Source organism: Coregonus clupeaformis, chromosome 8 (assembly GCF_020615455.1).
Source record: "Coregonus clupeaformis isolate EN_2021a chromosome 8, ASM2061545v1, whole genome shotgun sequence".
NCBI lineage: Eukaryota > Metazoa > Chordata > Actinopteri > Salmoniformes > Salmonidae > Coregonus > Coregonus clupeaformis.
This window is the reverse complement of record NC_059199.1, coordinates 5266724-5294393: the sequence shown is the minus strand read 5'-3', so window position 1 is coordinate 5294393 and position 27670 is coordinate 5266724. Positions and strand designations below refer to the sequence as shown.

General features: G+C 44.8%; 1 protein-coding gene across 1 annotated transcript in view; it reads right to left on the bottom strand.

Annotated features, from left to right (window-relative positions):
• Positions 1–1385: 1385 nt before the first annotated feature.
• Positions 1386–27670, bottom strand: part of LOC121572100 (multiple PDZ domain protein) — a 72964-nt gene continuing 46679 nt past the window's right edge. The window contains 23 exon segments of the mRNA XM_041884006.2: positions 1386–2693; positions 3172–3295; positions 3634–3743; positions 4034–4138; positions 7359–7481; positions 7690–7730; positions 7837–7939; positions 8092–8178; positions 8535–8611; positions 8614–8681; positions 9622–9815; positions 15392–15475; positions 16534–16682; positions 17293–17458; positions 18382–18456; positions 18893–18985; positions 20115–20195; positions 20375–20450; positions 21818–21909; positions 22216–22412; positions 23886–24042; positions 24787–24858; positions 26762–26824. Coding sequence (XP_041739940.2) covers positions 2547–2693; positions 3172–3295; positions 3634–3743; positions 4034–4138; positions 7359–7481; positions 7690–7730; positions 7837–7939; positions 8092–8178; positions 8535–8611; positions 8614–8681; positions 9622–9815; positions 15392–15475; positions 16534–16682; positions 17293–17458; positions 18382–18456; positions 18893–18985; positions 20115–20195; positions 20375–20450; positions 21818–21909; positions 22216–22412; positions 23886–24042; positions 24787–24858; positions 26762–26824 — 2484 coding nt within the window. The 3' untranslated portion in view covers positions 1386–2546.

Below are 27670 nucleotides of genomic sequence, written 5' to 3'. Positions count from 1 at the left end.
CATGTGTAGGAGGCCTTCACACGGACCATGTGCTATGCTGTAAAACAGCTGTCTTCATGGTAAATCTAGTCAATCTAACAGTCCACTGATAAAACACTGGTTGAATCAACGTTGTTCCCACGTTATTTCAATGAAATGACATTGAAGCAACATGGAATAGACATTGAATTGATGTCTGTGCCCAGTTGGAGATCCCCCATTCTCTACTCTCCCTCTCAACAAGCTTCATAGAATAACCTAGGTTTGTTCATCAGAGCACACACCCAAAAACTTTAAAACGTTTTGTAACAGAAAATAAAAATGTGTGCTTCTTATAGGATAGCTCAATCTCCTTCTTCTTTGGAGCCTAATGAACACGGCCCAGGATGAAGTAACTTAAGACAAGACTCTACTTTCTGTATTATGATGTATCGACCCACTGGGCAAAAACTGGTTGAATCAATGTTGTTTCCACGTAAAATTAAACAACAGAATTCAATGTGATTACGTTGGAAAACGGATTTGAAATCGAAAAAGGTTAACGTAAGGGAATTTCCAATTTTTTTCACGCAGCTTTTAACCTAAATCCAATGACATGGTGACATTTTTTGTTGATTTCACGTTGGATTCACATTAGTTGACAACTCAACCAAATGTAAATCAAAACTAGACATTGAACTGACGTCTGTGCCCAGTGGGAAATTACTATCCTTTAGCTATTATAGTATCTGAAGATTATGCCTTTGTTAAATGTTTTTCATGAAGAAATAGAATGTTGTTTATGGTAGTATCAAGAGGGAATGTTTTAGGTGTAATACCACATATCACAGACAGGAGGTGGGTTGTAGACAGGGGAGACTGGTGATTGGTCAGAAGAGGGGGCATCAGTGTTTATAAATAGGGGTTAAACGATGAGACGTTAGAACGGCCATAACAATCTGGGGAGCCGTTCTCCGGACATCGCGAGTCTGTATCTATGCTGTAAACTCGTGATATGAATAAAAGCCTCTAACACGATGCAGCATAGCGGACTTTTTGTTGACAGCAATAATTGCCACCATTCATCATATACGACACTATCTAAGAAAGTATCCGTTATTATGTACTTTACAATTCTGCTTAGATGTGTGGTTTTAGAGAAAAAAAATCCCTAGTAATATATCAGATGCAAAAGCCACAGTTGCTACACACATAAAAAAGATAAAAAAAACATGAATCCAGATGATATATTAGTCAGATGTGAGGGTCTTGTGTGATGCCATGGGCCTCCAATAATAACCACCAACTGTCTCGTTACCAAATCTCAATAGAATTCCCATCAACTGTTAAGAAACCAGTTAGCCACACTACTGAAAAGCCTATGGACTCTGTGACTTTACCCAAATAGAACACATGAAACCAATCAATAACTGGGGTTTGAAGGTCACTTTTATTAATTCAGCCTGTGAACAACTCAATGCTATGCTGAAAGTACTAAGTACACATATACGGTGACAAGTGTGTGACTGACACCATGTTGAATAGGGGATCCATTATTGTGAAACTAGAACATAGGGTATCCATCTAATGGTTCGAGATAGATAGGGAGCTCCAACTCCTACCCAAGAGACTGACCGGGTGTACAGGCTATTGTTCCAGCCCATCACTAACACACTTGATTCGGCTAATTGTGGTCCATTTTGAAGACTGTCAATGGTTGACTATGTGAAACAGCTGTGCTATTGCTAGGTGGGAACAAAAGCCTGCATACCCAGTAGCTCTCCAGGACCAGGGTTGGAGACCGCTGAGAAATACCATAGAAGTTAGCTGGTTTCACCTACTATCATATTATGACAAAGTACGGTCAAGACAGAAACAACAGATTAATACTTGAACGTTAAAATACTGTAAAACAATGCTTTACATCATCATGTGCATTAGCAGCACTACCTTTCAGTGAATGTCTCATCCACACTCTCCTTTCCCTGAGTGTGACCATGTACAAACACTTCCAGACTTGGTCTGTATAACGTCTGACCAAGAAACCAAATATTTCAGACCATGTCCCTTCTGAAAAGGTGCTTTGCATCACAGATAAAACATTACTCAAAACATGATTCAAATGTTATTGAAAGAGTCTAGATGTAGACTTGCTCATTGTCTCTTGGCTACGTTCGCTAGAACGACAGTGACTTCAATATGGAAGTGGACAGACAGCAGTTTACAGTAGCATAAGCCTTAAATAATGTCCCTCATTCTATATAATTATTTCCAAGGGCTTTTAACCCTAAATATCACAACACTACAGTCCATGTCTGAGCATAGAAAACTAGAGTATAAATGATCGGAGCCACAGTGTCCTGTGAATACTTCAGTCTACCTGCAGTAGCTTCAAATAATATGGTACACAGTGTTTCTTGCTACAAAACAAGCTTAGCGGTTAGGAACATATGGTAGTGTGTGTTCACATTTCTTGTACAGTATATCTTATTTTAGGTGTGTATGTGTGCCTACCTCAAGGTATGATTCTTTGTCTATGAGTGTAGAGTAAGGTGTGTGTGTGTGTGTGTGTGTGTGCGCGCGTGTATCTAGGAGAGCACAGTGAGGGTGATTGTTCCTTTGGTCCTCTTCAGGATGCCCACGGCATCCTCGTGGGTGACCCCCTCCAGACTCTGTTCATTAACAGCCATAATCTGATCCCCCCGCTTCAGACGCCCGTCCTCTGACGCTGCTCCCTGGAGAACACACACCCACACGCCAGGTTACCACACTTTCAGTTACAACTGTTTTAACTATCAATTCTAAAGGAATAGATTTCATCAATCTTCAAATCAATGTACGTTTCAAGAATGTTCAAATGAGCTTGCAAGAAATAGGGGCGGCAGGTAGCTTAGTGGTTAAGAGCGTAGTGCCAGTAAGCAAAAGGTCGCTTGTTCTAATCCCCGAGCCGACTAGGTGAAAAATCTGTCGATGTGCCCTTGAGCAAGGCACTTAACCCTAATTGCTCCTGTAAGTTGCTCTGGATAAGAGCGTCTGCTAAATGACGTAAATATACAAATCTAGCATTATGAAGTTGTTTACCTTTAGTTTTAATGGGAGGTATTCTAATGTCAGATATGCACAAGCAAATCCCCTGCAGATCTCAGGTCAGAATACTGACCTGGATTAGTTAATTATAAAGTCAGTTTAGCAAAAAGAGGAGATTTCCCCAACCTTTCCGAACACGGTTTTCACATAAATGGGCAGGTCTCCGTGTGGGCTTCCAAAGCCACCAACAATGCTGAAGCCCAGTCCGTCTGGGCCTCTTTCCAGTGTAATGGTCTTATATTGAGGAGGTCTGTAGGACGTAGAGAAATGTTGTCATTAGATATCTAGATATCAGAGGAGGCTGATGGGAGGAGCTATAGGAGGGAGGGCTCATTGTAATGGCTGGAATGGAATCAATGGAACGGTATCAAACACATTAAACATACGAAAACCATGTTTGACTCGGTTCCATTGATTCCATTCCAACCATTACAATGAGCCCGTCCTCCTATAGCTCCTCCCACCAGCTTCCTCTGCTAGATATCTTCTGTTGATGTTTATCAAGCTTTGTACGGGTTTCACAGGAACGACAGGTGTGTGTGTGTGCATGTGTGCGTGTGTGTGTGTGTGGTGTGTGTGTGTGCGTACCCCAGGTCGTCGTGGAAGATGCTAGTAGCAGTAAGGCCTGAGACTGAGAGTCCGGCAGCTGTCTGCTCCTGAGAGGGGCCGGTCACTGTGGTATCACCCCCTGCTACCACCTGTTGGGTTTTATGGTTGCAAGACAAGTGATACATGAAAAGGTCATTTAGGTCTTTAATCGTTCAGTTCATTAGCTCAGTTATTGGCCTTTTACAGGAATTTGTCTCACACTGAGAAAAAGACAACATGACATAGATGACAGCAACCACATCAAACAGACAGACAAGCTACAGATAATACACAGTTATCATTGATGAAGTGGACATATTCAGATACGAGTTGTTGCTAAAAGACCAGTATAATCTTACTGTAGTTGGGAGAATGACTGAACAATAAGTATTTCACTGACCTGCAGCTCGATGGTGCCGGTGGCGTTCTTCAGCAGGGTGACGGCCTGGCTGTGGCTCATACCCTCAGTAGCGGTCCCACAGATACTGACAATCCTGTCACCGATCTGGAGGTCACAAAGAGGTCACAAGGTTCAAATCAAATCACATTTTATTAGTCACATGCTTCGCAAACAACTGGTGTGGACTAACAGTGAAATATTTACTTACGGACCCTTCCCAACAATGCAGAGAGAAAGAAAATAGAGAAACAATAGAAAAGTAACAAGGTCACGGTCCCTTGGACACAATGTTTGGAATACCGGTACGTTTGGGTTGGAGACAGAAGCATAGCGATCCATCTAATACTAAATCGATCCCTAACCCCTACCTCCTAGGCCCTTGTAGGCGTAAAACTAAGACAGGCATTGTATTGTATGCCACTTGTTGGAAGGGGTTAGCGGAAAGGAGATAGTGGTCTGTGCTGATTGAGAATAGAGATTAATTACCCCTAATCAGCCGACTTTCGCCAGGCATCATAAAGCAATAGATTCTGGTAATGAAATTAATACAGACTTAGTAATGATACAATAAGATAACAACTGAAAACATTCATTTAGGTCATATCTAATGCAAGCAAACCATATACACTGCTCAAAAAATAAAGGGAACACTAAAATAACACATCCAGGCTCTGTCGTAGCCGGCCACGACCGGGAGACCCATGGGGCGGCGCACAATTGGCCCAGCGTCGTCCAGGGTAGGGGAGGGAATGGCCGGCAGGGATGTAGAGCATGGCGTTTGCAACGCCAGGGTTGTGGGTTCGATTCCCACGGGGGGCCAGTATGAAAAATAAAAAGATAATGTAAGTCGCTCTGGATAAGAGCGTCTGCTAAATGACTAAAATGTAAAAAAAATAAAAAATATGAATGAAATAATCTTATTAAAGACTTTTTTCTTTACATAGTTGAATGTGCTGACAACAAAATCACACAAAAATGATCAATGGAAATCAAATTTATCAACTCATGGAGGTCTGGATTTGGAGTCACCCTCAAAATTAAAGTGGAAAACCACACTACAGGCTGATCCAACTTTGATGGAATGTCCTTAAAACAAGTCAAAATGAGGCTCAGTAGTGTGTGTGGCCTCCACGTGCCTGTATGACCTCCCTACAACGCCTGGGCATGCTCCTGATGAGGTGGCAGATGGTCTCCTGAGGGATCTCCTCCCAGACCTGGACTAAAGCATCCGCCAACTCCTGGACAGTCTGTGGTGCAACGTGGCGTTGGTGGATGGAGCGAGACATGATGTCCCAGATGTGCTCAATTGGATTCAGGTCTGGGGAACGGGCGGGCCAGTCCATAGCATCAATGCCTTCCTCTTGCAGGAACTGCTGACACACTCCAGCCACATGAGGTCTAGCATTGTCTTGCATTAGGAGGAACCCAGGGCCAATCGCACCAGCATATGGTCTCACAAGGGGTCTGAGGATCTCATCTCGGTACCTAATGGCAGTCAGGCTACCTCTGGCGAGCACATGGAGGGCTGTGCGGCCCCCCAAAGAAATGCCACCCCACACCATGACTGACCCACCGCCAAACTGGTCATGCTGGAGGATGTTGCAGGCAGCAGAACGTTCTCCACGGCGTCTCCAGACTCTGTCACGTCTGTCACGTGCTCAGTGTGAACCTGCTTTCATCTGTGAAGAGCACAGGGCGCCAGTGGCGAATTTGCCAATCTTGGTGTTCTCTGGCAAATGCCAAACGTCCTGCACGGTGTTGGGCTGTAAGCACAACCCCCACCTGTGGACGTCGGGCCCTCATACCACCCTCATGGAGTCTGTTTCTGACCGTTTGAGCAGACACATGCACATTTGTGGCCTGCTGGAGGTCATTTTGCAGGGCTCTGGCAGTTATCCTCCTGCTCCTCCTTGCACAAAGGCAGAGGTAGCAGTCCTGCTGCTGGGTTGTTGCCCTCCTACGGCCTCCTCCACGTCTCCTGATGTACTGGCCTGTCTCCTGGTAGCGCCTCCATGCTCTGGACACTACGCTGACAGACACAGCAAACCTTCTTGCCACAGCTCGCATTGATGTGCCATCCTGGATGAGCTGCACTACCTGAGCCACTTGTGTGGGTTGTAGACTCCGTCTCATGCTACCACTAGAGTGAAAGCACCACCAGCATTCAAAAGTGACCAAAACATCAGCCAGGAAGCATAGGAACTGAGAAGTGGTCTGTGGTCACCACCTGCAAAACCAGTCCTTTATTGGGGGTGTCTTGCTAATTGCCTATAATTTCCACCTGTTGTCTATTCCATTTGCACAACAGCATGTGAAATGTATTGTCAATCAGTGTTGCTTCCTAAGTGGACAGTTTGATTTCACAGAAGTGTGATTGACTTGGAGTTACATTGTGTTGTTTAAGTGTTCCCTTTATTTTTTTGAGCAGTGTATATCTAAACCACTGCTTTGTGTTTTGCCTGTTTTATTTCACCCTGAAGGGATACAAATGTGATTGTTTTCCATTAAAGTGTAAAAAAGAAACAAAAATAGCTTCTTAGCAAAGGGCAATTTCTCAAGCAAGAATTTTGCTAGGACTGTCTGGGAATGGTCTGAGTGGGCTTTTGAAGGGATACCAACATAGATATTATATTCAAGACATCCACACAGGCCCTCTGTTCTGTTACATTTTATGGGCTCAGTGCAGTAGAGTTCTATATATATATTCCTAGATGGCTTACTGCTCTACTAGTGTCTGCTGCCAGTCTGTCTGCGGGGGCTACAATGGTTAGTTTGTCTGTCCTTAGTTTGTCTGTCCTTCTGCAGGAGGCCATACGCCATCGCTTTCAGCTGTAAAGGCCCTCAAGCCTAATAGTCCCAACCAACGTGATGACTTGAAACTGACTAAGGGGAGTATTTAGACTTGAGATACAATTTTCACGCAAATCCCACATTGACGTCACTGAACGATTTACGGAAAAAGTCTGAGTTACACACACAAATCTCAAATCTGAATAGCCTACAGCCCCAAATGAACCAGCCACAAGTGAAGGGGTGATACACTTAGTTGGAAGTATTCTAGAAGTTGACTTAATACAGATGTTTGTGCTTGCATTTGTGGCTTTGGAGAATTTGTCTGACCGACATGTCGACATGTTGAAGCTCCTGACTGTTAAATTGCGTCTCAAAACAAATCTCTATTTCGGGTAAACATTTAGTGAGCAGATTCCATGTGATCTGCAGAGTCTGACTTTCTATGAGGGTCCTTGAACTCAACCAACAACATAGCCTACATAACCCATATTCTGTTTAACAGGACCCTACAGCCGCTGCTGTACCAACCCACCTTGAGTTTGTGTGTCTGGACAGCGAGGCTAGTAGGGTTCATCATGGCGATGAAGATGGGCACATCACCCAGAGGACTGCCCACTCCACCCGCAATACTGATGCCCAATGAGTCAGTGGGGCCCTATGAGGAAAGGCAACCAATTACACAAAGTACTCCAAAATCACTACAACCACAAGTTGTAGTAAGTTACCCCACATAAAACACATATAGAAATAGTAGTAGTGAAAAACCAGTACAATCTGTATGTTGCATTTATCTTAATACAAGGTCATGCTAAAAATTGTTTTGTTTTTCAGAATAATTATACATTTTATAAAAGAACACTGACCTTTGTGAATTCAACACTTCTGATCTGCTGGTGGTCCAGTGCTGTGTAAACAACAACGGTAAACAGCCAAAATGAATCAAGCCAAATGAATCAAGCCAGCTTTAGTTTTTCAATCCACAACATGTTTATCAACTGAAAATGTCTTACACTCCTGATTTGTGTGTTGTAAGCTGTCACAGTCCACTTTGAGGCTTCCAGAGGAGGCTGACAGAGAGCGAGGGGTCACCTTGCAGCTGTCTGTTTCACTCATCTACCCAAACACAAGGGAAGGGAAACTTAATATGAATGGCATAAGTGGGTCATATCTGTTAGATGCATTTCTGTCTGAACATGCTGTAATGTTGCCCTCCTAAACAGTCCCCAGCATATAATTAAGGTCCAGAAAACAAAATGGCAGCTTACCTGACTGCTCTGTGAGAACCTCCTCTCAGAGTGGAAGGGCCCGGCTTTAAATCTGCCCACCTCCATCACTATGGGTCCCACACCGCACTGCAAACACAAACATGTAAACATGTAAACATACAAACACATGAAATTGTTTTTTAACTAAACAAACTATCAAAAGAACAGATGCTAGTGTTGTATTCTACACCAACCATTGGGAAAAGAGCCAATACAACACAATACAACAAATTCCCCAATACATATATTATCAACAATTTGTAACTTAATTTGAGACAACAAAAACATTGAACACAGCCTGGTCCCAGATCTGTTAGTGATGTATAGCCAAAGCCTGTGGTCATGTATCATGTATATGTATCTAGCAAGACGGCAAAAACAGATCTGGGACCAGGCTTTAATTGACCCAGATGGAACTTCCCACGGTTCCTTTATAGGCTCACCTTCAGCAGCTCGGCCACTAACTCCTGTGTGGCGTTTCTGACGTCTTCCTTGTCGACGGACAGGATCTGGTCTCCTGCATCAGCCTCCCGTCACTCTCCACCACGCCCCCTTCTACTATGTCCGACACAAACACCCCTGTGTCGTTCCTGTTGGGGATAGAAACGTCATCGTATGAGTGAACCAGGGTTTATGTTGTGTTGTGTTAGTGTGAGTGCTTGGTGTCTCTGTGCATGTGTCTGTCATTTGTGTGTGAGAATGTTGTAGTTAGGGTTAGATAGATACAAGATCAAATCAAATGATGTACTTTTAAGTGTAATACTTTTTTGTGTCGTTACAAAATGTTGTATTTAACTAATAGGCTGTGGAAATAATTGTCCTCTCTGAGGAAAATCAGGTATCTATCAATCAATCAGGTACAAATGTAAATCACATGCACGCCTCCTGCTGTGGTTCGTTGATGTCCATTTTGTTTTACCCCAGTAAGAGGCATGGCGGTTCAGGATCTATAGGTTAAGGTAAAGCAGGTTCCAAAGCAGGGTAGAATGACCCAAATACACTGAAGGCAGACCCAGGTAAAAAGCCAGGGTATCTAGATTGGTGTATGTGGGGCTTGTCTATCTACTAGGGCAAGGGCTGGGTATCTTTGGAAATTTGTTCTGTTCCGATACCCGTTCCAGTTATGACTCTTCAATTCGGTACCGGTTGTAGAATGTTTCCTTTTTCGTTTCCTATGTTGAATGAAGAATACATTTAAATCTTGAAATGCCTAATATGGTTTTCTAGCAACTAGTCAATTCACTGACCGAAGTCAATCACTGAGTTAGGAAAGGTCACACACCTTTAACCCTGCTGCTTAACAACCTGTGGCCTACACACACACTATCCACTGCTCTACTGAGTCTAGTAGGGGCTTAGTAAATCTCTGATGGGATGCTGTAATGTATTTAATCCTAAATACTTGAGGGACCCTCCATCCTAGTGAAAGAAAGCTTCTCTCCAACATCCTTACAGACATCCATTTTAGGACAGCCATTTTTTACGGTGTCCATTTTAGGAAATCCCATAAATGTTTATAGGTTCTATTACCTTCTCCCCACAATGCTGAGGCCAAGGCCCTGGCCAGGCTTCTTGTTCAACTCCACGGTGAAGGCATCCCACAGGTCCTCCTCCTTGTACTGAGCCTCGTCCCTGTACACGCTCAGACGCACCCGCTGAGGGGTCTGGCGCAGCACGTTGATAGCTTCGTCATGAGTGGCCACGCGCAGGTCAATGCCATTCACCTGCGGAGAGAGGGAAGGAGGAAGGAGAGAGGGAAGGAGGGAGGAGAGAGGGTATAGGGAGGAGGAAGAGAGATGAAAGAGTGAGAATACATTATTCTAGTTTAATTGATATCCACATAAATGGATGAATTATTAATAATTAATGAAGAATCTCTAAAATTCAAAAATCGATAGATTAATGAATGAATTAACAATCTTCATGTTCCCACAAGGAAACCAACATTTAACAGGCAAAAGGGGAGTGTGTCCCCACAGGCATTTGATACATTTAACTTTGAGTAACAGCTCTCTCTCATATAAATTTTTTATAAGCTTGGCACATCTGGGTCTGAAATGGAGCACATCATTCAATAAACAGGACACAGACAGAAGATCTAAACAGCACGCTGTGTCCTTTCCAAGTGCTTTATTTTTTTCACAGCACGATCACATAATGCCCCTACATTTGCATGCTCATCTGCATTTGGCCAATGCATGCCGTTTGTATTTTGGTCACTGTGACGAGTACTGAGGCTACGAAGAGGTAGGAATCAACAATGTAAAGGTTTACTTAACATTGAGCAAGAGAACAACAAAGAGCGAGTAAACGACATGACACTAACAATCACACACAACACAACACTGAACAGTCCAGGGCTATATAGGGGTGGTGATGAGATGATGAGGTGCAGGTGCGCTGGAGGTGATTAGGGTGCGTTGGGTTTCCATTCCGGTGTTGCCGAGGTGGTGCGCTCAGACCGGTGGCTCAGTAGACCGGCGAATCAGAGTGCCGGAGAAGAGCAACGGGAGGAGACGTGACAGTACCCTCCCGCGGACGCGCAGCTCCCCCGGACGACCCCGAGGATGAGGAGCGGGCCGGTCAGGGCGGTGACGAAGGTCCCGAATGCCGGAAGACCTGTTGGCACAGGACCTCAGCAACCTGAGAGAGCAGAAGGAAGACCCGTTAGTGGCAAAAGACGGCATGATTTGGAGAACCGATCTACGACCACCAGGACTGTGGTGAAGCCGTCAGAATGTGGGAGGTCGGTGACAAAGTCTATGGACAGGTGTGACCAAGGTCGCTGAGGCACTGGGAGAGGAACTAGTTTGCCTGCCGGGGCGTTCTGAGGTGTCTTCGTTTGGGCACATACGGAACGGGAGTTGATATAGTGGGAGACATCAGTAGCCAAGGTGGGCCACCAGTATTTCTGTGAGAGAGAATGTAGGGTGCACATCATACCGGAGTGCCCTGCCGTAAGGGTGGTGTGTGCCCAGATCAGCAGGCGGTCCCGGACCCTGGTGGGTACATACACGAGCCCCGGAGGGGCGTTGGCAGGCGCTAGGTCCTCCTGAGCCCCAGGCGGATGTCTTCGTCCACATCCCAAACGACAGGTGCCACAATGAGAGACGGAGGCAGGACAGGACCCCCCAGTTCCTTCCTTTCTCTGGTATGATGCATCCTGGAGAGTGCGTCGGCCTTCACATTCTGGGATCCTGGGTGGTAGAACAGAATAAACTAAAATAGAGTAAGAAATTGGGCCCACCTGGCTTGACGAGAGTTCATCCGTGTCCCTGCCCGTATGTGCCCCAAATTCCGGTGGTCAGTGAGAATCCGGAATGGATGGACTGCGCCCTCCAGCCAGTGTCTCCATTCCTCCAGAGCGAGGACCACCGCCAACAGCTCCCGGTCTCCAACTCCATCGTTCCTCTCTGCGGGGGTAAGCTTTTTCGAGAAAAAAGGCACAGGGATACATTTTCTCTGGCTTACCTTGCCGCTGGGAGAGGACACCACCCACGCCCTCCTCAGATGCGTCCTCCTCCAGGATGAAAGGACGAGCTCGTTCTGGGTGTTTTAGGAGGGGCGCTGTGGTGAACCTCTCCTTCAGCCTCTTGAAGGCAGCGTCAGCCTCAGGGTTCCAGGCCAGCTTCTGAGGCCCACCCTTAAGGAGAGAGGTGAGCAGGGCGGCTATTGAGCTGAAGGACCTGATGAAACGCTGGTAGAAATTTGCGAAGCCCAGGAAACTCTGTAGGCCCTTGATGGTGGTGGGGGCTGGCCATGACCTGACAGCGTCTGTCTTCGCTCTTTCCATGAACACCCCCTGAGGGCTGATCTTGTATCCCAGGAAGGAGATGGCCTGTTGGTGGAATTCGCATATCTCCCCCTTCACCAACAGGCTGTGTTCCCGGAGGAGGAGTAGGACCGTTCGGACATCCCTGACGTGCTCCTCGAACGTAGCCGAGTAGATCAGGATATCGTCGATGTACACCACCACCTGTCTACTCAGCATGTCTCGGAACACGTCATTGACGAAGGACTGGAACACGGAAGGTGTGTTGGCAAGGCCGTAGGGCATGACGCAGTATTCATAGTGGCCTGAGGTAGTGCTGAATGCCGTCTTCCACTCGTCTCCTTCCCGGATTCGGATCAGCTTGTAGGCACTCCTCAGGTCCAACTTGGTAAAGTACCGGGCCCCTCGCAGCTGCTCGATGGCCGACGGAACCAGAGGGAGGGGGTACCGGTACTTGGTGGGAACTGCATTCAGCCCCCGGTAGTCAATGCACAGCCTCAGTCCTCCGTCTTTTTTGGCCACGAAGAAGCTGGCGCAGGCAGGAGAGGTAGAGCGTCTGATGAACGCCTGTTTCAGGGTCTCCGCCAAATACTTCTCCATGGCCTCAGTCTCCGCTATGGAAAGGGAGTAAATGCGACTCGTAGGGGAGTGTTGTCCCTCCAACAGGTCAATGGCACAGTCCCAGGGCCTGTGAGGAGGGAGACACTAAGCCTTGGAGGCAGAGAAGACATCGGAGACATCTGCGTACTCACGTGGAATGTTGGGCTGGAGGGCGGACTCCGGACTCTCCACTGACGTGGAACAACAAACCACCGGCAGGCAGGTCCTCCGGCATGAGGGGGACCAGGCTGTGATCCTCTTGGTGATCCAATTGATGGTGGGGTTGTGTAGTCTGAGCCAGGGCAATCCCAAGACGATCCGGTGAAGGGGTGACGTGACGATGTGGAAGGACAGCTCCTCATGGTGCTCCGGTAGTGTGGGAATGGTGATGGTGATGGGGAGAGTGACGTGCGTAATGGTGCCTGATCCAAGTGGTTTATTGTCCAGCGAGGTGACGTGTAACGGAGAAGGCAGTGGCATGGTGGGCAACCCCCATTCAGAGACCAGCTCTCTATCGATAAGGTTCCCCTCTGATCCGGAATCTATCATTGCCGTGGAAAGCGAAGAGAAGGAAGAACAATTCCCCGTTAGGGGAACTAAAAACAATGGTTTAGTGACAGGTGATGACGGAACACTCACGGAGCGGCGACTGGAGTCATACCGCCTAGATAGGGAGCAGCCAGGAGATCTGTGGTCTGTGGTGATGTAGGGGGTGCTGCCCACCTCCATGGGTGAGGACTCGGAGGCAGGGCGGCTTCCATTGCTCAGATGGGGTGAGCGTTGAGGCTTTCGGGTGGTGTTGGGAACGCCTTCGGTCTCTCAACATGTCGCCGAGACGAATGGACATGGCGATAAGAGTATCAAGGTCCATCTCGTCGTCCCGACATGCGAGTTCCTTCGTGATGTCCTCCCGTAAGCCTCTCCTGAAGGCAGTGCGCAGAGCACGCCCATTCCAGCCGGAAGACGCCGCCACCGTGCAAAAGCTCAGGGCGTACTCGAACGCGGCCTCCTCTCCCTGGTATAGCCGGAGGAGACGCTCACCCCCGTCCTTTCCCTCCGTGGGATGATCGAACACCGCCCTGAACCGATCGAGGAAGGTGGAGTAGGGAAGCGCCGCGGCCTCACCTCCTTCCCAGACTGCCGTGGCCCAATCCAGGGTCTTTCCCTTCAGTAGCGAAATCACCAGCGCTATCCTGGCTTGGTCCGATGGAGATGCCCCAAGTTGACGCGCCAGATACAGTGAAACCCGTAGCAGGAAGCCTCTACATTTCATCGTTTTCCCGTCATAGCGCTCCGGCAGGGCGAGGGGTCCCTCAGACTGGTGATAGCACAGGAGGAGGTGGACTAGGTGCACTCGCCGCTCCCTGAGCTGGAACCGGAGCGATGGTCAGTTTATGCAGCGTTTGGAGCACTTCCTGTATGGAGGCGTTCAGCTGGGTAATCTGCTGCTGGTGCTGGTCCACGTGCTGGGAAACTCCAGGAGGATTACCTGCTGCATCCATCTTCGTGAGGTGTGTGATTCTGTGATGAGTACTGAGGATACGAAGAGGCAGGACGCAGACGCAGGAATCAACAATGTAAAGGTTTACTTAACACTGAGCAAGAGCACAACAAAGAGCGAGTACACGACATGACACTAACAATCACACACAACACAACACTGAACAGGCCAGGGCTATATAGGTGTGGTGATGAGATAATGGTGCAGGTGCGCTGGAGGTGATTAGGGTGTGTTGGGTTTCCATTCCGGTGTTGCCGAGGTGGTGCGCTCAGACCGGTGGCTCAGTAGACCGGCGAATCAAAGCACCGGAGGGGAGCAACGGGAGGAGACGTGACAGTCGCACGTCCCTGGAATTGGAATTTGTGTGTGTGTGTGTGTGTGATTGAGAGTGAGTGAGAGAGAGAGAGTGAAAAACAAACAGATTTGTCAATATAAAAACGCGGCAGCAAGAGTAAAATCTCTAGCATTTGATATTGTTCCTATGTATATAAACACTGTAGGCTCAAACACATTGACAAACATGAATATTGGTTAAGGATGTGAATAATGTAACATACACAGTCAACAGCTAACATGAGGGTAGGTCTATACCTTGTCTGGTAATAACACCAAAATGTACTTAGCTTAGAGCTGAGAACCGCAACCTATTCTAAGGGTCCATATCAAGCGGAAATAGCCCATTAGTATTGCATGGCTTTTCCCATAGCAGACTGAAATGGGTCACTAATGACATTGGTTCTGCTTGAACCACAGAATGGGTGGCCACTCTCTCACTCTCCCCCTGACCCTATCATGAGCAGTATGAATACTACGGCTTGGCTCGGGCCCAAAGTGAAATACTGAGGGTGGGGGTGGGGGGCAATTAAGTCATAAGGGTGTGTGCGTGTGTTGAAAAGGGGTTAGTGAGGTGCTTCCAGACCCATTGACTGAGCTACCATGACTAACTGCCCCGGTCACACCCCTAGAGTGCCTCCATAACAAAGCAAAGGGCAAAGGAGTGGCTGTCAGAGAGTTAAGCTGGCTATTAAGATGTCATTCTATATATCATGACATCTATACATGCTGACTGTTTATACAATACATAGGCAATATCATTTTAGATGTAATATATGATTCAAGTGAAATTGCAAGTTCTTCTTTAGACTACGAACCAAATCCTTAGATTCTTAAGATTCACTTAGGTATTGCAATGCAATATTATACCAGAGTGTGAAATACGTGCCCATATCTCAAGTTAGGATTGGGTTCTCCTATCTGATATTGTCCATCATACGGGATTGCTGAAGGTGTATGGGCCTGGCCACGTATTCATAAATAGTCTCAGAGTAGGAGGGAGTGCTGATCTAGGATCAGTTTTGCCTTTTATATCACAATGAGATTACACAGATGGGGGGATCTGATCCTAAATGATGAACACATCCCAATACCTCCAGGATCTGGTCCCCAGCCCAAAGTCTCCCATCCTTGGAGGCAGCTCCCTCCTCATAGACCTCGTGAATGATGATGGTCCCCTAGAGAAAGAGAAAGAAAAGAAGAGAGGAGAAAAAACAAGTGAGGAAATTGGAGAGGTGTGTGGTAGGAGGGAAGGAGAAATAGAATAGAATATGCCATTTAGCAGACGCTTTTATCCAAAGCGACTTACAGTCATACATTTTTACGCATGGGTGGTCCCGGGGATCGAACCCACTACCCTGGCATTACAAGCGCCGTGCCCTACCCATTGAGCTACAGAGGACCACAAGATAGAGGGAGGAGGGATGAACGAAGATTACATTGAGAATAGTCAGATAGAGAGAGAGAGAAATGAAGATCATACAATGACAAGATGAAGGAGTTCAGGAATACATGTGAGGCAGAGTGGAACAGGTTGATACTAGATGGAGTCTTTGTGTGTGGGTGTCTATGGGGGAGGGTGGAGGAGGAAGGGGGTGGGGGGGTTTGGGGGATGGGGGGGTCATTCTCAGGTCAACGGTCACATTCCAGGCCTGGATATTGTCTCCTGTGGCTGAGGCTAGACAAATGGCTATTCCTCAGGCCTGGCTGAGCAAACAGAATGGAGGGGAGAGAGGAGGAGCGGTGTGTGTGTGTGTGTGTGTGTGTGTGTGTGTGTGTGTGTGTGACAGACTGCATCACTTCCTATATTTATTTGCCATTCCACTTCCTCCACAGCTATTTCAGACCTGGGATACTACTACCAGCTCTAAAAGCACAGGAACAAAAGAGGGTGGCATATCTTTCAACTTTGTGTCATTATGTAAGTAGTGGTTCTTCTCCTAATGTTAGTGGTTGAACTTGGGACCAATTGTTTCTTATGTATTGTTAAAACTACAGATAAAACTATGTACATATGTAAAACTATGTAAAACGAACCCAGATTCGTTGTCAGTATCTGTCAATTTGCAATCTGTTAATTGGGATCCAACAACCTTTATGTTCATATATTATTCCAAAATACAAGTTCTGATATTATTCTATAACACGAGGGGACACTTCAAAAGCCCACAGTCATATCCACAGTCATCACAGAGCTGCTTTGATGAAAAGTTCCTTGGCGTGGTCTTTGGCCTACCAGTAGAGTATCACAGCCCCCCACGATGCTGAGGCCCAGGCCTGTGTGGCCCTTGGAGATGTCTATGGTGGTTTCACAGCCGGGGATGATGGGACAGGTCACAGGGTCAGAGGAGGCCAGAGTGCCAGGGGTGGACGAGCGACTAGAGCCTGATGAGAGAGAGTGGGAAATTGAGATGAAAGGATCAAATAAATATATTCCTTCTAGCCTGGTCCCAGATCTGTGTGTGCTTTTAGCCAACTCTGATTATTATTGGCATGCCATTCAATATACCCCAATGACAAAAAAATTGGCTAAAGCACATATCCATTTCATGCCAGGCTAAAATCAGACTAGAATATCTTCAGACACTGTAGACAAGGTATACAAGGCATACAGTGCATTCAGACCCCTTCACTTTTTTCAAATTTTGTTACGTTACAGTCTTATTCCCCCACAAAAAAACTGAAATATCAAATTGACTGTATAAGGTATATTTAGGTTATATTGCTCTTTGGAGTTTTGGCTGGGTTTCTGTATAAGCACTTTGTGACAACTGCTGATGTAAAAATTTATATACCAAGTGATTGCCCGATAAGCATATCACTCTGCTATAACTAACTGAGTGAATCATACTTCTTTCAGATTTTGTACTATAACTAGCTCCAATATTTAAGTTATGTAAAACATCCACAGTTAGGTTGTTTATGCTTAATAAACCCAAATGCTAATGATCTATCGCATTTCTTCCTGACAACAAATGACAAGCGGTTTACTCACTCCTGATTGGCTCTGACTCAGGCTGTCCCAGGGTAGCCATGGAGATGCTAGGGATTCTGGGTAGGCTGGTGGCCTGACCAGTACAGTTGGGGAGAAGGGGCGATGACTCGTCTGTGCAGATAGTCAATTTCACTGAGCCTTTGGCGTTCATCAGTAGAGAGTGGACCTGAAATGTAGAAAAAAAAACGTATTTGGATACACACTTAGAAAAAAAGGTACAATCTAGAACCTAAAAGGGTTATGCGACTGTCCCCATAGTAGAACCCTTTGGAGAACCCTTTTTGGTTCCAGGTAGAACCCTTTTGGGTTCCAGGTAGAACCCTTTTCACAGATGGTCCTACATAGAACCCAATAGGGTTCTACCTGGAACCAAAAAGGGTTATCATATGGGGACAGCCGATGAACCCTTTTGGAACCCTTTTTTTCTAAGAGGGTAGTCCCCAACAGATGGTCTATATAAGGGATAATCAACGAGGGGCTATGCGTTCTATGGAAAATAACGAACGACGTGGAAGGTGTGTTCGACGACGTGCTAGCAGAGTGGAACTGACCTTTCACGGAGTTGCATTATTTTCCAGAGAACACATACAGCCCGGAGTTGATCATCCCTTTTATACCATGGCTATAATTTAATACATTTGCCGCTAGACATGTGTTCATTTGCTGGTATAACTGTGTTCAACATCCACTGAAGTAGCTAGCAAGTTTACTAGATAGCTACAGTAGTTGCCGTGGTAACCAACCAAACAGACTTGCTAGTTTAGTTAACCAAACCATCAGTCCTAGCTTGCTATTATGAAAATCTAATTTAACAATACCAATACTGTTTTCAATTCGACTTTTGCTTTCAAAAGCAGCTCAAACTAAACGTGAAAATGAACTATAGCCATTGAATTCTACCATGTAAATATACCGTGTGGTATATGGAAATAATACACGCTTTAGAATGCCCTTCAAGCCAATCAGAAAGGAGTATTCAACAATGCCATGGTATACGTTAAACTAACACTCAACAAGCTAATCATCTAAATATACATTAACCCTGGCCGTAGGGTGTGTGTCTAAAATGGCTGCAGAGGCAGATCTTACCCTCTCCACAGTGTAGCCCGTCACTGGCTCATCCTCCACAGCCAGGAGTTTATCTCCAGATTTGATGCTGCCGTCCTGCATAGAGTAATACAGGACTGGTGTTAGAGAATGTTTTGCATGCGTAAAATGTGGCCATCCAATTAGCATAACACGTAGAATTGTCCCAATAGGTTTTTCTGGAGAGCATTGTTCTTTAAAGATAGTCATGGACCGCTACAGGATTTTGTTCCAACCCAGCAATTTACTGATTCAACTAATCAAGGTCCTAATGAGCAGTTATTTACATTTTCGCAGATGCTCTTATTTCATATTTCTTTTCCGTACTGGTTCCCTGTGGGAATCGAACCCACAACCCTGGCGTTGCAAGTGCCATGTTCTACCAACTCACACGGGACCAGTTATATTAGGTGGGTTAGTGCTGGGCTGGAACAAAAGCCTGCTCCCCTTGTGGGTCTCCCAGAACACTTATATAGAGGATACCTGTAGAGTAAGAAACACTAGAGTGACAAACCTTTCCTGCTGGTCCCTTTTCAGTTATACTCTGAATCACCACCCCATTCTTGGTGTCCTCCTCACTGAAAGTGATGCCGAATCCACCCTCCTCCTAGAGATAAACAGTGATAATGTACTTGAATTTTACTCGATAACTCCCTGTCAACCATAATTATAGGCACTGTGAATCACAATTGAAAACATAATTATGCACATGAAATATGCATGACGACGCATTAAACATGAACATAGCGAGCAATAGATCAGAAACATCACAATGCAAGAACGGTTTGTTTTGTAAATTGTGAGGCATTTTGGAACATTATGGTTCTACCTACATCAGAGACTCTATTGTACGCTTTTTTCAGACAAGAATAAAGTGGCTGGAGTAGTAGAAAAAACTAGTGCCAGGGTTGTGTTCATTAGGCATGAAACTGAAGAAAATGGTCAGAAACCGAAATAAATGGGGAGGTAACATCTGAACTTGAACAACACAAAACACTTAATTACATTTTCCGTTACAAAATGTTTTGGTACAATGTGCCGTGAGGAACACTACCCAGCTTCACTCAGCATCTTGATCTTTTGTTCCTGGAGAGTGTGCGGAAGTAACAGGGAAGTATGTGTCTGGTATGTGCCCATACCAGGTGTTACCTTCATACCGTGATCCTCTAATATACTATTACATAATAAACCATGTGGATAGACAGCTAGGCTGAGACTCCCATCCAGGTGTTTGGCTTGTCAGAAGACCCATTAAATTAGAATAGGTTGACATCCCCCTCTCTCATTCTTTCTTTCTTTCTCTCTCTCTGTCTGTCTATCCTGCTCTCTCTCAGTTCCTGGGGTAGATTGCTGTCGTCCCTCGATCATTCGCTTCCCTCTCTCTTGTAGCAGCCTGTCCAATTAGAATAGGCCTATCTCTCTGTCTCTCTCTCTCTCTCTCTCTCTCTCTCTCTGTCTCTCTTGTAGCAGCCTGTCCAATTAGAATAGGCCCATCTCTCTCTCTCTTTTTCTCTCTGTCTCTCTCTCTCTCAGCAGCCTATCAAACTAGAACAGGCTATTTCCACCCCGCTCCCTCTCTCTCTTTCTTTCTTTCTTTCTCTCTACTTCCCTTTGTTTTATGACCTCGTCAATAAAACCTTTTCCTGAAGAGGTCTGAGGTTATATAACTCATAGCAGCACGGGAGCGTCTCCAGGTAACTCATAGCAGAGCAGCACGGGAGTCTTGAGTGTCTCACCTTCGGCAGAATGACGTGCTGCACGTATTTCAACATGTCGACATTGATCGCTGAGGGTGCAATGGAAGAACATGTTTCCAGCTGTGAAAAAATGAATAATAAGAGATTGAAAGAGTAGAATATTTGAGTGTATTTTCAGTCATTGAGCTGCTTCACAATGTAAGGACTTTTATATGCGTGTGTGTATGTGAATGCCCACATGTGTGTATGTACTATGCCTTTGTGTGCACATGCCTGCATGTGTGTGTGTGTGTGTTTACCTCTGTATGGGGCTCCAGGGTGTCTCCATGCTCCCTCACTGGTCCCACAGCCATCTGGTTGAGAGCATCTGTGTTCCTGCCCACCAGTCAAAACTCAGAGTAAATCACTAATCGGAGTAAATCACACCCAGCTTTCTTCCTGTCTGAGACTCATAGCTCATATGAATCACTAAGCCTGCATCCCAAATGGCACCCCTTCCCCTATACAGTGCACTACTTTTTTTCTTAAATTGTTGGACATAAAAAATTATGGAAATCTGTTCCAAAGTATTCCTTCGCATAATAGACAGATATATAATAACATATAATCATGTTTACATATCTTGCATTACTCATCTCATATGTATATACTGTATTCTATACTATTCTACTGTATCTTAGTCTATGCCGCTCTGACATTGCTCGTCCATATATTTATTTATATATTCTTAATTCCGTTGCTTTACTTAGATTTCTGTGTATTGGGTATATGTTGTGAAATTGTTAAATATTTATTGTTAGATATACTGCACTGTCGGAGCTAGAAACACAAGCATTTCGCTACACCCGCAATAACATCTGCTAAACACGTGTATGTGACCAATACAATTTGATTTGATTATGTGATCGTATGAAATGATTATGTTTTAGTCAACTACTATATCTGTTTGGGCTTCTTGCGGTCAATTTGCAGTTTACAAATGATTTGTAATTATGTTCCGGCCCCCTGACCATACGCTCAAGAAAAAAAAATTGTCCCGCGGCTGAATCTAGTTGATGATCCCTGATGTAGTGAATAGAGTGCCTAATTGGGACGCATCCTGAGTCTGTGAACCACAGTCTAATTGAGGCTATCAGCTGAGTTAAGTAGTGTGTGTTGATCCATGAGTCGAGAATCGCTTATATTGGTCTGATTTATTATGTTTATGTGTGATAACTAGCTGGGTTTTCACAGATTCTGACTGATAATAACACAGGCCGGGAGAAAATTGAAGAAGACATCTTGGGAGTATTGAGATGCCCCTTGTGTCTTCGCTGATATCAAGTTACATCAGTCCTTTGTAAGACCACAGCTCCATCTACTGGGCTTTATATGGTGATGCATTAGACTTGAACTAGTCCTCTGGTATGGAAGGGGCTCAGCTACAACAGTGTTTTCCAACTCCAGTCCTCCACTACCCCCAACAGCACACGTTTTTGTTGTAGTCCAGACAAAAACACCTGAATCAACTCATTGAGGGCTTGATGATTAGTTGACCAGTTGAATCAGGTGAGTTTGTCCGAGGCTACAACAAAAATGTATACTGTTGGGGGTACTGGAGGACTGGAGTTGGAAAACAGAGCTACACTATCTATACATTTTTGTTCTTGTTAAGGCTTGGTAAAGATACTTGAAACAATACTTGGTGGAAGGATGGAGATAAGGACTTGGGATATATGTCCCTGTTTATTTAAATACCCCACCTGATGAAAATGATCTTGACCTTCGACGGGGCGCTTTTGATGATGGAGGAGGCATTCTGGTGACTCCGCCCATACAGAATCTGCCCGTTGATCTGATAGGGTGCAGAAATTCACTTGTTACTACTGTCTTTCATACAAATTTATTCCACTGAATTCGATGCAATATTATTAAATTCAGCAACAGTCATTAGTTTTGCTTGCTTCCTGCAAACCTCAGATAATATTGTCGGGATTAAAATTAAACGTAGATATCAAATCAGAGAGGAAAAGCTAAATCAAGTAATATTTGATGATTCAGACCATATAACACAGTAATACCCACTGGGCATCAACTCCTGGTTAAGAACCACCCATCTAGAGCATCTGTGACCACTACATTACTAATCCAAGCCCCTCACCTCCAACAGTTCATCCCCGACCACAACGAGACCATCTTTGCCAGCGGCTCCACTGGGGTCGATCTCGACCACAAACACGCTCATGCGAGAGCGGTCACGGTTGCCAGCCAGACTAAGGCCCAGGCCAGTCTTCCCTTTCTCCAGCTCAATCATGTGCAGAAGCCCTGGGAGGCTGCCATACCTCTGACTGATGTTCTCTGTAGAGAACAGTGGATAGATTGAAATGGGTTGAAACACTGACCAATCCTACTGATGAATGTGAATACAGTGGCAGACTTGACTACGACCTGTGTGTGTTGTATAATTATAATTCACATGTGAAATGATTGAATAGAGCCAAATATAGCTAGAACTCCTGTACTAATCTCCCTGACTCACCTCTCCAGTCTCCACCTCATCAATCGGATCAACACAGGACACACACGCACACGCGCACGCGCACACGCACACACACACACACACACACACACACACACACACACACACACACACACACACACACACACACACTGCATTCACCAGGGGCCCAGGAGGGACTATACTGTCCGTAATCAGAAGAGCCCGAGGCCCCATCCAGAAACAACCCCTTTCCCTACCCCCTAGGCCAGGGGTATTCAACTCTTATCCTACGAGGTCCGGAGCCTGCTGGTTTTCTGTTCTACCTGATAATTACTTGCACCCACCTGGTGTCCCAGGTCTAAATCAGTCCCTGATTAGAGGGGAAGAAAATGCAGTGGGACTGGTTTCGAGGTCCAGAGTTGAGGGGACCTAGGCACTTCATTTTGAATAACTGGATAGGTATAATATCACTGTGCTAGCCTAGTTGACTTGCCTTGGGAGCCTAGTAGCAAGACTTACATGGAACTCTATTCCACATCAAGTAACTCATGCAAGCAGTAAAATCAGATTAAAAAACAGATAAAAATACACCTTATGTCCTAAGAGCACACACTAAATGTGTTGTGAAATCTGTTGTGAAATGTAATGTATTGTTGTTGTTTTTATTGTAAATAACTGCCTTTATTTTGCTGGACCCCAGGAAGAGTAGCTGCTGCCTTGGCAGGAACTAATGGGCATCCATAATAAATAAAAATAAAAATAGTTAGTTCTTGAAGTGGACTGAAATAGGAGCCGGTACTCATTTTGGGTGTACCGGTGTGTGTTCTGGCCCAATTCAAGCACTGGCAAGACTATGATTGCAATGTGGACGTCCTCTAGTGGCCGATAGGTGCTAGCACATGGGAGGAGGCAAGCCAAGATGGAACTTTCTGAATCCATGGCATAGTCTGCAAGCAAACACTACTGCCTACCCACTGGGATCTTCCTGTAAATCTGAAATGATTTGATAGGTATAAATATGGTAGTAACTGCACATTGTCCTCTTTAGAATTGGTAGGACTTTCCCCTTTCAAATCTATCCAGTTCTCCACAAGTGCCTAGGGAGTAGGGGCTAGGGGTTGGGTTTCTGGACTGGGTCCATGGTCTTATTCATTGTGTAATGATCACTAAGAACATTGTGAGAATCCAGATTACATAACATGGTTAGACAACTTCGGTCCTTTCATGAAGAAGGAGGAAGTTGCCCCTAATGGTCAGTTTTGCCCCTTCCATGGTTAGGATTAAGAGTAAAGGTAAACTGTTCCTAGATCTGTTCATCTCGTCACACTCACTCCAGCTGTAGCCAAACTCATCCTCCTCTTCCGTCTGGGCCGGTTTGTCGGGAATCTCTGTCAGGGTATCCGTGTTTGTCTCTCCAACGTGGGGAACCATGGGAAGGGAGAGGTGAGGAGTGGTGGACGATGTCTTTCCCGCTTCCCGCTTTGGCAGCTGCCACACCACAGAAGTGTTGGGAAAACAGATTTGTTTTGTGGCAAAAAGGCAGATAACAATCGCTTAGTTTCAACGTAGCAGGTTTAGCTGACTACAACCTAAAGCTTGTTAAGTTGAGTCGGTAAAGTACGTTTTAGTCACTCATGTGCAGGTGGACAATTTAAAATAGTATTACCCTATTTTTTAGGGATATTTTTTTTTTATATGCCTAATCAAGGAATGCTTGCTGTAAGCAACGTCATAAGTAGTGTATTTCTAGATTACTTCAATATTCAAGAATGAGTTTAATAACAAATGTTCCTTACTGATAGAATTCAATCCAACCATTGTCCATCTGGTAACACATGCAAATGTACACTTACCTTATGAAACAAGTGCAACACAATAAAAGGCAAACAGGATTATTTTTATAAATTTAGGCAAATTCAAATGCATTTGGATTCCGAATCAAAACATTGCATATTTTGGGGATGAATTTGGGGTTTAATTTGGGCCATTTTAATTTTCACATTTTGCAAAGCGTTGCAAAATTCCGAAATTTGTATCGAAGCTATTTGTAAACAACAAAACACAAAAAATAAAAAAGGATTCAAATAGGTTTAGTGGAAAGATGTTAGGACAGCATGTATGCATGCAAGGCCTGTCCAATATATGTGTCTCCACATATATTCCATAACACAACTATACAAGCATACATGGAAATAGAAGGTGAAAAGCACAACAACACAAAGACCCACAAACCTTAAACGGAGTAGGAGTGAAAGGGTTAGTTGGGGAGAGGCGTAGGAATAGTCTACTGTGACTCTCAACCTTCTACAGAGAACAGAGAAGAGTCAGTCACTTTTTAGGGCAACAACATTGTGAAACTAAAGGCAGAAACTTCACTCCCACCACTATGAATGAGAGTGAAGTGCTAGGTCTACTAGAAATCCTAATTTAAGATAAATCCCTGCAGGAATTTGATTTGAGACTTCTACGACAATACGTCAAATTACAGGTGTTACCTAAGGTTACAAGACCAGCACCCTTTCAAATACAGTACATGAGCTGTGCTTTGTCTGCTTTGCTCTGAGCTAAATCCAGTGCACCTCAAGTATTTGAAAGTATTTGACATACAGTACCAGTCAAAAGTTTGGACACACCTACTCATTCAAGGGTTTTCCTTTATTTTTACTATTTTCTACATTGTAGAATAATAGTGAAGACATAAAAACTATGAAATAACACATATGGAATCATGTAGTAACCAAAAAAGTGTTAAACAAATCAAAATATATGTTATATTTGAGATTCTTCAAATAGCCACCCTTTGCCTTGACAGCTTTGCACACTCTTGGCATTCTCTCAACCAGCATCATGAGGTAGTCACCTGGAATGCATTTCAATTAACAGGTGTGCCTTCTTAAAAGTTAATTTGTGGAATTTCTTTCCTTCTTAATGCATTTGAGCCAATCAGTTGTGTTGTGACAAGGTAGGGGGGGTATACAGAAGATAGCCCTATTTGGTAAAAGACCAAGTCCATATTATGGCAAGAACAGCTCAAATAAGCAAAGAGAAATGACAGTCCATCATTACTTGAAGACATGAAGGTCAGTCAATACGTAACATTTCAAGAACTTTGAAAGTTTCTTCAAGTGCAGTCGCAAAAACCATCAAGCGCTATGATGAAACTGGCTCTCATGAGGACCGCCACAGGAATGGAAGACCCAGAGTTACCTCTGCTGCAGAGGATAAGTTCATTAGAGTTACCAGCCTCAGAAATTGCAGCCCAAATAAATGCTTCACAGAGTTCAAGTAACAGACACATCTCAACATCAACTGTTCAGAGGGGACTGTGTGAACCAGGCCTTCATGGTCGAATTGCTGCAAAGAAACCACTACTAAAGGACACCAATAAGAAGAAAAGACCTGCTTGGGCCAAGAAACACGAGCAATGGACATTAGACCGGTGGAAATTCGTCCTTTGGTCTGGAGTCCAAATTTGATATTTTTGGTTCAAACCGCTGTGTCTTTGTGAGACGCGGTGTGGGTGAACGGATGATCTCCGCATGTGTAGTTCCCACCGTAAAGGATGGAGGAGGAGGTGTTATGGTGTGGGGGTGCGTTGCTGGTAACACTGTCTGTGATTTATTTAGAATTCAAGGCACACTTAACCAGCATGGCTTTCACAGCATTCTGCAGTGATACGCCATCCTATCAGGTTTGGGCTTAGTGGGACTATTATTTTGTTTTTCAACAGGACAATGACCCAACACACCTCCAGGCTGTGTAAGGGCTATTTTACCAAGAAGGAGCGTGATGGAGTGCTGCATCAGATGACCTGGCCTCCACAATCCCCCGACCTCAACCCAAGTGAGATGGTTTCAGATGAGTCGGACAGCAGAGTGAAGGAAAAGCAGCCAACAAGTTGTCAGCATGTGGGAATTCCTTCAAGACTGTTGGAAAAGCATTCCAGGTGAAGCTGGTTGAGAGAATGCCAAGAGTGAGCAAAGCTGTCATCAAGGGAAAGGGTGGCTATTTGAAGAATCTCAAAGATTAAATCTATTTTGATTTGTTTAACACTTTGTTGGTTACTACACGATTCCATATGCATCACATCATAGTTTTGATGTCTTCACTATTATTCTACAATGTAGAAAATAGTAAAAAATAAAGAAAAACCCTTGAATGAGTAGGTGTGTCCCAACTTTTGACCGGTAGTGTATGTGTTACTAACCTTGTCACTATTGCGCCGCACCATGGCCGCCACTCTCTCCTCGTTGGTGTCCGTGGTTGAGGACTGTTGTGTACAAGAGGGAGACATGAAAAATACATCGCTAGGTATTGTCATCAAATGACATATCAGCAAAGGCTGAACTTACAACGTTGAGACATCATATTGTATTTAAATTGGTGAGGCTTGCATGGGCAATGTCTAAAATGTATAGAATGTACATTCAGAAAAGTAAAAGCATCCATATATATTAAAAACATTAGTTTGAATATAACAGAAAAAGTAGCCTGAGCAAAACATCAGTGGTTGTTTTTTTCTTCAGGAGTTGTGGTTGTATAGGCTTGGCTACACCAGAGTATGGATTGCCCTTGGTCAGAGAAGGTACTGTATACGTTCCACATTGGGAAAACTAAAATGATGCGGCCAGTGAGGTAGGCAGCCCGGTAATCAATATTCCACCCAGGGCTGACCATCTCTCACCCAGGAGCTGACTTAATATATCTGCCTGCCAGCCAGAAACCACCACAGCAACATGCAGTGAACCTTGTGGTTTGGGGTACTGAACATATTGGCTATTGTGTTCTTTTAGGTTTTCCTGTTCCTTGATTCTTTCTCAGTTCACATAACTTAATGAGCTGCTATCCCAGGCAGACACAATCTATTCCTGGACTCAAAAGCACTTTCAATGGCGATTTTCCACTGAGCATGCTTTTGAGTTCATTAGTAGAATTAATCTGGGTCTGGGAAACTGGGCCAAAGAGAACTATTCTACACTGATATAGTATATTATACACTGTAGGATTGACCCCCCAAAAGCAGACCTTGAGCAGCGAAAGGAGGAAAAAGCAATCACAGTCTACATGAAGTAAGATTGGGCACTGATAAAAATGGAATCAAAGGCTGTCCTGGAAA